Source organism: Cucumis melo, chromosome 9 (genome assembly GCF_025177605.1).
Source record: "Cucumis melo cultivar AY chromosome 9, USDA_Cmelo_AY_1.0, whole genome shotgun sequence".
Classification (NCBI taxonomy): domain Eukaryota; kingdom Viridiplantae; phylum Streptophyta; class Magnoliopsida; order Cucurbitales; family Cucurbitaceae; genus Cucumis; species Cucumis melo.
This window is the reverse complement of record NC_066865.1, coordinates 13,268,895-13,279,458: the sequence shown is the minus strand read 5'-3', so window position 1 is coordinate 13,279,458 and position 10,564 is coordinate 13,268,895. Positions and strand designations below refer to the sequence as shown.

Here is a 10,564-nt window from a genome sequence, read left to right as displayed (position 1 = left end):
TACATTTTTTTTGCATGACTACCTTGTTTAAAATTTTATAAATGAAATTTCTTAAACTGTAGGCGTTTTAACAAATTTTACGACTTAAACCACTTGCTCTATATTTAGTAATGACTTCGATTCAGTATAAGGAGTTGGGTCGTTACATGCACACACCAACAAATATTTGTAAATGAAATTATACTTACAACTTGGCCTTTAACAATATTAAAATGTTCTAATTACAATAGAAATTTAATGGTAAATATTGTAAACTCGTACACTATATATGATCAAATTTGCAAACCACTGTATATTACATACATGATAAATAAAAATACTTACCTTTTATCTTTAACTTTTCAATATGGATAATTTTGACACATCTTTAGCATTCTTGATATTCTAATGAATTAACTTCAAAACTCTACAAAATCTTCAAAGTGGTTGAAAATTTGTACTAATAACAAATTATAAAATTGGAAGAAAAGAAGAATAAATACAAATATACAAGATAAAGATAAGGGAGGAAGTAGGAAAGATAACAATATATTGCAGTATATTCACAGATGATCTCCACAAAACCAACCTTAAAATGGGACAAGAGAGTTATGGATATTGAGAAGGAAGATAAAAAGAAGAATTTATAACCAAGGATATTACTTGACATCTAATTATAATATTCAACTATAGTTTAGAATATTCATTATATATACAAATAATTTTCCCTTCCCTTATTAATTTTTCATAAAGTAAAATTCCAAACTTCCAACCTCCAAATTAAATTCAATTTCGCAAACTGAATTACATCCATATAAATATCCAAAATTCAACCTACAAATCCAAATAATTCAAGACAACTTGAATAAGAAAATAACTGAAATTTTGGAGATATCAGAATATTATATATATATATATATATATATATTGTAAGCAAACACATTGTTGAATGAATCATCCACTTAGCACAAATTTGATTCCACCCGATGCGAACAAGAAACCAAAAGGAGAGTCCCTCAACGATGTGTTGGGCATGGACGTGACCCGGAAGAAAAATCACGGCGTCGAGTCTTAGGGGGATCTGATACGAGGAGGGTGGACGTTAAGATGATAGACATAATCGGAGAGGAGCATGAAATAAGATAGGGGGACAAGGGCGGTGTAGACGGTCATCAGAGAAGGGAGGTTAAGGGTTAAAAGGTGAGTTATCGAAGATGGTGAGTTTCCAACTCTCCAAGATTTTGAATGATTTGTTGGGATCACATTTCTATTTCTTAATATGTGTGTGAATGAGGAGACTTTTTCAATTTCCTTTTGTTAAAACTAGAATGGATGGTTTGAGGACTGAGGGTGAACCTTAGTTGAGTCCAAAATATTTGTGAAATTAAACAGATGTTTAGAAATAGAGACTTTCATTAAATTGAAAATTTGTTGCGAAAGCTCACACACGTTAAAGAAGTCAAGTGTGATCAATCGATCAATCCCAACTATTCCTCTATTTCTCTTTTATTTCTCCAAACAAGAAAGTAATAATGCTCTCAATTAAAGGGTTTTTTTTCTTTTCCTTTTTAAATTATAATTATACATTTATGAGAGAAGATTAAAAAAAAAAAAAAAAAGTCCCCTTTGAAGAGTGAAAATGAGAGGATATGAATATGGATTAAAGTTTTCAAATTGACAATGACAAGAAGAATAACCTATTAAACATTGGAGTCTGATTGAACTTTTTTTCTTAAAAAAAAAAACAGAAACTCAAAAAACAAAAAAAGAAAAAGAAACAGAGTTTGTGATCACAATCAAATCTCTGTTCTTCATCTTTGTGTAGAAAAAAGAAAAGTTTCCATTTCTTCAATCAGACTTCCTGTGGTGTATCTTTGAGCCGCATGATTCTACCAAATATCAAGAAAATGCAGACTTCCAACTAGAAAATCTCTTTCCTTTTTCCCTTCTTCTTTCATACTTCTTCCATTTAATCTTCCTAAAATATTAACTTCCCCTTTTTTCAGTACTTTCTTCTCTGCAAAAGGTAGCCTTTCACCAAATTCTTATTTACACAAAAACCATAAAGGCAACACACGGAAGCGACCTCCATCTTCACTAGCTCAACGAGCACGGCATAACTTCCTCAATTTGTTGCTTCTTTTGGGATGAAAGTCGTCCTACCAATATATCTAATGCTTCCTTCATCCACCAATGCTGGCAAACCTCCCGAGCTTCATGAGCACTCATCTATTAAGTAAATGAATTGAAAACTGATAAGTTTTAGATTATGGAAAGGGCTGCATGAATTGATGAGTTTTTAACAAGGTAGATGATGAATACCCAAACTCGTTGTCGAAAATTCTTTTCAGGCCAAAACTCCAGCTGCTCCTTGACAAGTAGAGGAAACATGTATCCTTCATAGAAAGTGTCATAGGTTTTGCTCTTGAAACTCCAACTCCCCAATTCACCCTGCAAATTAGATTTCAAATTGAGAATTCGCATCCGAAACAAGAAGCAATTTTCAACCAAGATGAAAACAAACACTAAGTTGACTTTTTCTCCTTCAGATTGGATCACCATCACAACAGATTATTAAGTGTAGAAAAAAAAAAAACAGAACACCTACTAGATCTAGAAATCTTCAAGAGTCAACAAAACAAACTCGAGAACAAATTTTTTCCTCGAACCTTCCAAATAATCAGGTTTAGTTCCATGTTCTTTACCACAATTAGTGTAAACTCACTCTAATAATATTCCATTTCCTAATCTTAAAACATTATTAATCAACTTCCAAATAATAGCAACCCAAACCACATAAACTTTTACCACTTTTTACAAAAAAAAGATAACTAATATGATTCCTAGAAAAAGCGAGAGAGATAAACCTGAACAATTCCCCTAACACCAGCTTCCTCAAGGGTTTCTCTTGAAGCAGCCTCAGTAATAGATTCATCAGTTTCCCAACCTCCCTGTAATTTTTAAAATTAAGGAGTTCAATTACTTTAACACATCAGTTGAAAAACAATCGACCAATTTTTTAATAAAATACAGATCTGAAAATCTCTCCAATCTTTTTACCTTTGGGAACAACATGCCTTTCCCTTTCTGTGAGCTAATGACGAGCACTTCCAATTCCTCTATATTATCCAAAGTACTTTTCTTAGTAGTCTTGTACCTATAAGGAATGCATCTGCAAAAATTTCCCAATAACAAATTTTAATCAAAATTGGTTTAACCAACTTTTCTACCGGACAAAACTAATTGAAAAAAAAAAAAAAAAAAAAAAAAAGAAAAGCATATCCATTCCATGAAGGAAAATTTGGGATATTATTGGTAGCCACATGTAGTAGATTAAGACCCATCAATTTCTAAAGGGACCCATCATCAGAAAATGATTAATGGTACAATACAAACCAATCCAATAGCAAAAGAAGAAAATGGATCCCAAGTCTTATCCAAAAGACAGGATTATTTCATCAAAATTGAAAAAAAAAACATGGCATAGGCTTTCTTGTTCATTTCAAAAGGGGTTTGAGAGAACAATCCAAAATTTTAAAAATAAAAAATAATAAAAATAAAAATAAAACAACAGCAGCAACAACAAAAAGAGGCAAAATTGAAGGAAATGATAATCCAAAGTTGTTGATAATAACAAAGAGAGAGAGAGAGAGAGAGAGAGAGGGGGGGGGGGGGGGGGAAATTACCCAACAACTTGGCGGCGACCCCTGATATCATAACGCTGCAAATGCCTTCCGGTGCGTGAAACCAAAGAAACCATGTTGTCTTGAGAAACCAAAGCGACCATGGTTGTGGGTTTTGAAAGGAGAAAAATGGCAATTAAAGAAGAAAAAGGAAGGAAGAGAGGGGTGGGGTGGGGGGGGGGGGGGGGATTGGGGAGAAGAACAGCCAAGAATGTGCGGGAAAGGAACAAAAATAAACTTTCCAAAAGAGAGAATAAAAATGGGTAAAGAAATAATAGAGGGTTTTAGAGGGAGGAGAGGTTAGTTAGCAAAAGAATGTTGTAATTTGTGAGGAAGAGGAAGAGGAAAAGGGAAAGGAAAAGGAAAAGGAAAAAGAAAAAGAAAAAGAAAAGAAAAATTGTGTTGAAGTAAAGGGAGAAAGAGTGGAGAGTGGTTTGAGGTGTGGATTCAGATTTGAGTGGACATCCTTGAGGAAACATCACAACCCAAATCACCCCTTTTATAATAAAACCAAACCCAACCCAAAGGGCCACATTCCAGTTTCATTATTCTCCTACGTGTCGCTGACTCACCGCTTTCTTTTTTCTCTCCATTTTTACTTTTTCATTTTTATGCATTTCACTTCTATCACTTATCAGTTATCACACCCCCAATTCAATTCAATTCTATTCAATTCAATTCAGCTAAAACTAATCAAAATACTTTACAAATTCAATTTACGACCTCCCAAAATATGATTTTACATGCTTTTCTTCAAAATATCATTTTCAAATATGTAATTTTCTTTTTCTTTTTTTTTTTTATCTTTTTATTAATTATTATTATTTTTACTTTTCTCGTATCACTCAACTGAACCAAGATTCCCACCTACTTATAAAATTAAATTACATATCCTCATCTCTAAAAATCAGTTTGGATTGCCAATTTTTATAGCATCCATGTGGATATCAAATATTGAGAACCGTAAAGATTAGGATAACAAATGTATTTAAATTGGGGACAATTAATTAACATTAGATTTTATTAGATTTCTTTTATAGAAATTATATTTAATTTTAAAATATTTTAACCATTAAAACTTAATAAAAGTTAAATTAATCATTAATTTGAAAAGTAATTAGTGAGCAATTTTTCTCTTTTTACACCCGTTTAATTCAATACCTTAAAAAAAATTGCATATTTGGGCGGCCCTTTGAGGAAGGAAGGGAATAAGAGGGAAAAGGTCCTTATTTGGAAATAGAATTATAATTAAAAAAATATTATTATTTTTTTAAAATTTGTACTAATGTATTTTTTATACTTTCGTAATGTATGTCTTATATACAAATATTCGTACTTTATTTATCGAAAATTAGATTTTTTATCCGAAAATATGTTTCATTAGCTTCTATAAATACGATGTCAATTTTAAATGTTTTGTACGCAAGCTTCTCGTACCAAAAAATTAATTGATGTGTTACATGTGAAAGAAATTACATCTATTTTTTTAAAATTGATATTATAAGTTTAATATCGAAAATTGTGTATCGTTAACAATCAATTTTTTTTTTTAAAAAAAAAAAACAAGACGATCAACATAATAGTAGCGAAACGAAATGAAATACAAAAAACAAGTATTTTTTTCGAATGTTGAACGTCAATTACATCGTACATCAAAACAATGCAAAATAAAATTTTTAAAAAAAGCTATGAAAACCAAAACAAAAACAGGTCACATTCGGTTCAATCGGACAATCACGTGTTATCGAGTAGAATGACCCGCAGTAGGCAAGCTTTATTTTATCGGACAACTCTATTTTGAAATATAGTATTAAAATAATAATAATAATAATAATAATAGTAATAATAAGGTTAATTTTCATAAATGTATCAAAATACCAAATTAGTTATGCTCGTGTAACAAAGCTCATTGAGTTAGTCATTTTATAAATATTACAGATTTGTCTTTTCATCTTTCTTCCCATCTTCGCTGAGATTTCTTTCATCGTCTTTCTTCTTTTCCTCTTCTTTTTTTTCCACTGGGATTTCTTTCCATCATTTTTCTTCTTTTTCTCTTTTTTTTAAGTAGTTTAAATTTGGGTAACCAAATCTAAAGGATCGTGTAAAAAAATAGCAAAATCTAAAAGTATCGTGTATAAAGAATCTTGTGTATAAAGAATCTTGAAAAAAATCATTTAGATTGGAGTAGCATGATCGTGTAAAAAAAATATATGGGTGTACCAATAGAATTAAAAAAAATCATTTTAACCAAATCTAAACGATCGTGTAATAAAGAATCTTGAAAAAACTAAACAATCGTGTACCAAAAAGAATTAACAAATGTAAACGATTGTGTAAGCAAAGTAAACGATTGTGTAATAAAATTAAACAATAGAATTGAAAAATAAATTGCAGCCAAATCTAAATCACTAAATCTAAATGATCGTGATCGTGTACCAAATATATTAAGTGGGCGTTGTTGATAACATAGTTGACGAGACATTTCTGCTATTTTTTATAGTGAACCTCCAGGCTTTTTCTGATTTCGAAATTATTAAATATTTTGTCATATATTTTTTAAAAGACCTTAAATAATAATAATAAATTTCTTGATTTAAAATAATAATAAGAATAATAATAATAATATCACATGGATATGGATTTAGGAAGAAAGAGAAAGAATTGAGAAGGAATAAAGGGATTAACAATAAAAGCTTTCTTTTCCTTCCCCTGTTTCCTAATAGTTGATGGAGTAATTACTTTGGGTTTAAAATGAAATATCAATGAATTTATAATATCTTTTGAAAACGCCTCTTATAAAACCTGTGATACAAACAACACAGAAAGATGTGTTTTGGAAAATATCGTTTTGAATTTTATATTTTAAGATTGGAGATAAAAGAAAATCCAAATGCAATGTAAGAAAGTTGTTTGGATCATAGAAGATAATGCATTCAATCAAAGTAGGCTTAGTAATTTTTTTGAATTCATTTTATTTATTTTTATTTGGATAATATACGCCAACAAAAGTTCCTAATAATTTTTAGTTCAACTCCAAAATAAAATTATGTCTCTTAAATTTGTGAAAAATGTTTTAAATTCCTAATGTTTAGATGTACTTATTACGCCAAAACCATACTCAATTATAACACTGCAGCACATATAAGAGTTATAATTTTATACTTTTACTATATATATATATATATATATATATATATATATATATTTTACACGATTATGGAAAAAATTAAAAAAAAAAAACTACACAATCATGTTGACATTATCTGACTACTTACCATGATCAACACAATCGTTAGATTTTATGTTTTTAACAATCATTTATATTGGACAATACAATCGTTTACTATGATCAACATAATCGTGTAAAATATATTATTTCACTGCATGATTGTCTATCCTTGTAATATATTTTAAATGATCGTGTAGATTATGGTAGACGATAGTGAGGTCGATTGTGAATTACTAAAGTATATTATTTAAAATGAACTATATGATTGTGTATCATGATTTAAACAATCGTAGATCATTCATTTGGACTATACTACACTATCATTTAGAAGATAATTATGCGCACATGTTGACTATGGTATTTTTTATATTTTATATTGTGGGCTTGTTGAGTTTTTCCGTTTCCAATATTGTTCTATACGGTGTAAATATTTTACCATTTTGTTCTATTTTTGAAAAAAAAACTTTTTTCATATATATTTGTAATTTCTTTTTGTTTGTTTTAGACATTTTATATTTTTTGTGTTTAAATATTTTCAAATATAATAAAATAGCAAAATAGCAAGATAATTTTTTTATTTGCCATTATGCTATTTTGTAGGGTGTGAATGATAGAGATAAAAAAAGATTTAGCTCAAATGACATGTGAATGTATCGATAACCATAAAGAAGTTTGTAGTTCAAATCTCCAACTTCCAATTATTGGGGTTGGAGAAAAAAATTCCTTAAGGAATAAACAATAAAGCAAAGAAAATGTATTACATTATTAAAGTAAAAATTGCAATTCTGATACTGATAGTGATAGAGAGGTTGTATAACCTAACACATGCATTTGACTCTTTGTATTTTTAAACATATAAGTTAGTATTATACGAATATCAAGGCGTTGATTAATATATGAATTTTCATTGGTTCGGTTATGATTATTATTGTTGTTATTATTATTATTATATAATGAAGTTGTGCAATCTCTTCCATATGATTATAATTTCATTATCTCAAAATCTAAAACAATATTTTCTTCTCCTAAATAATGTGTAGAAAAGAGACAGGTAGTTTAGTTATTTGGTTAATTACTACAAATTACATCTCTCTTCAGCTTTCACATAGTTACTATTTGATCTTTTTTTCTAAATATTTGAATTGATGCGTAGTCACGTATGGAAACAACCTTGTTAAAGAAGGTGAATTATATCTTGAAATTCCAATAACACTGATTGAGACCCTCACAACACACTTTATTCTTGGTTTCAGTTTTATTTTTGCAATATAGAAATGTGATTTTTATGGCCATGCACATGAACCTCAAGTAATCGTGAAAGCTCTAGAAATAGACCTTTAAACTTTTTCATAGAAGGCGGCCCCACCTTCATTATCACGTTATATGCTTCATTAAGTTTTTTAAAACAAATCACTCAAAAAGAGCTATGAAGACTTCATCATCATTGGTAGAGTAAATATATAGGTTCGGGACATAGTGTTTAGTGTTGTGATGTGTGCTCTAATATATATATTCTCTACGCGATGAGTCATGGTCATTGCATGCGAGATGCTCACTATGTCTTTTATCCTTGTGTAACTAATAAATCTTCGTTGTGTACAAGCTTTTTTATTACTGGCTAAGTGTAAGCGAAACAATAGGTTTCCTGGGTAATCTAGGGTCGAACATAGGGAATGGATATCAGATCTTAGTACTATGGTTTGCTTTTCATCTAGACGGTATACAATAACTATATAGTAAATTAAATGTGTTTAAGCTAAATCTACTATCTACACTATAGAATCTGTAAAAGGGGATAAGAATGGAGGTGAGGTGGATGTGTGAACTAACTTGTGTTAAGAAAGAGAGAAGGAAGATCTCCATGTTACTAGGCAACTAAACCATGCGACAATCTTAATGTGATAGAGATCAATTTGATTAAGGCGAGCACCTCTTAGTGCCTTAAACGCTACACTTGCTCACCTCTCGGGATGGAAATGATAAAGCTCGGTTAAGTGAGATCTATCTATAAAGGTTCACTTACACAACTCATAGAACTTCTCTTTAAAGGGTGACAACCTCTCAGGGCCAAGTACCCACACTTGTTCTCCTTTCGGGACACAAGTGATGGAAGTTATCTTGTCAAGGTGGAGTTTATCTCCAAACTCCCCCTTGCGCACGATAGTCATATCCTTGCTACTTACTCTCTCGAGTAGTTGGCGATATACACTAGCCAACTAACGTGATAAGCTTTATAAGCTAAACTTCTTATCAAGAACTTATCACAAACTTAAACTACAGATAACACATTGACAAATGAATAGTAAAGGAATTTCATATTGAAAAGGTATAAATGTGCAATGTATTAAAGAATGTAGGCCTTAAGCAACTATACAATGTGAGCAATTAATATACATTACAATGAAATATACAAGTGGAAATTAGAGAAAATGAGAAATTAATATTACAAGTTAGGGGAAAGGGAAATGGTGGAATCTTCTCCAACCTTTCTCTAAGCTCTCACTTACAGACTGACCGAAGAAGAAAAAGAACAATACTTTTACATACGACGAAAATGACTGCCAGAACTCTAGGGTTTGACCCATTCAGGCACACGTTGTCTAGTAATGATGGAGACTTTATATAAGCCGGCGGAAAACTTTATTCTTCTAATTGTGTTAGCACCAATTGCAACCTTGTCAAGTCACATTAACTCCAACTACTATTCTTGTCATTTTGTCATGTAGTTCCTCGCTTAGAGATTGTACTCGTCAGACTGGTTCTTCTCACATAATGCTTTGCACACACTCCTCTACGATTCAATATTTTTCTTTCTTTTATAATCCTATGTTAAAACAACTGAAAACAAGGGTAAAACAGGCATCGAGACTTATGTAAGATATATTTCTTAATAATTATGAATTTGTGATAGAAGTTATGCGTTTTGACACATTTACTCCGCGTTTTGGTTCCATTATTCTACTTAAAAGACGATAATAACTTGTATTTCTACAAGTTATCAATCATCCATACAAATAATATAATGGACCACTCAAAGGTTTTAGTATCATTCATCAAGTCCATTTAAGGACTATCTATATAATGGGCTACGGACCATCAAGTCTATCACAGCAGACCACCCTGTAAGAGACTATGAACCATCAAGTTTATCGTAATAGACCATCCAATATCAAATGTTATGGATCACTGTAGGGCTTAAGGCCTATGTACATTGAGGAATCTATAACCACTTTTCTAGTTAGTTCTTTGATTAAAGGATCAGCCAGGTTCTCAGACCGAACAAATTCTAAGAAAATAATTCCTTCCTTCAACAATTGTTTCACAACTCTATGTCCAAGACGTATATGTCTTCTTTTGCCATTATAAATATAATTCTTGGCAATACCTATGGCAGCCTATGAATTAAAGTGTATAGAGACTGGTACAGATGGGCCCCACAATGGTACATCTCCTATTAGGCTTTTAATCTACTCAGTCTCTTTTCCTACAAATTCTAATGAAATAAACTTAGATTCCATAGTGGATCTAGTTATGCAAGTTTGTTTTACAGACTAACCCTCCGAACAAAAATGCATAGTCACTAGTAAAGTTAATCTCGTCATTATCTGTAACCCAGTTTGCATCACAATATCCTTCTAATACAACACGAAATTTGTCAAAGTGCAAACGGTAA

General features: G+C 30.8%; 1 protein-coding gene across 1 annotated transcript; it reads right to left on the bottom strand.

The window, feature by feature from the left end:
- Positions 1-1,604: 1,604 nt before the first annotated feature.
- Positions 1,605-4,140, bottom strand: LOC103499337 (nudix hydrolase 18, mitochondrial-like). Its single transcript, XM_051089604.1, has 5 exons — positions 3,666-4,140; positions 3,040-3,151; positions 2,847-2,930; positions 2,302-2,430; positions 1,605-2,208 (listed from the first exon to the last, which is right to left on the bottom strand). The coding sequence occupies exons 1-5, from the start codon at positions 3,764-3,766 to the stop codon at positions 2,077-2,079; spliced, it is 558 nt and encodes a 185-aa protein (XP_050945561.1). The 5' UTR covers positions 3,767-4,140; the 3' UTR covers positions 1,605-2,076.
- Positions 4,141-10,564: the final 6,424 nt, after the last annotated feature.

What these genes read in the sequence shown, in the direction of transcription:
- LOC103499337 (XM_051089604.1), bottom strand. Translation starts at nt 3,766, where the DNA reads ATGGTCGCTTTGGTTTCTCAAGACAACATGGTTTCTTTGGTTTCACGC. An exon ending in GGTCGCCGCCAAGTTGTTGG is followed by an intron (nt 3,152 to 3,665) that starts GTAATTTCCCCC and finishes AAATTTTTGCAG; the next exon opens with ATGCATTCCTTATAGGTACA. An exon ending in GTGTTAGGGGAATTGTTCAG is followed by an intron (nt 2,431 to 2,846) that starts GTTTATCTCTCT and finishes TCTAATTTGCAG; the next exon opens with GGTGAATTGGGGAGTTGGAG.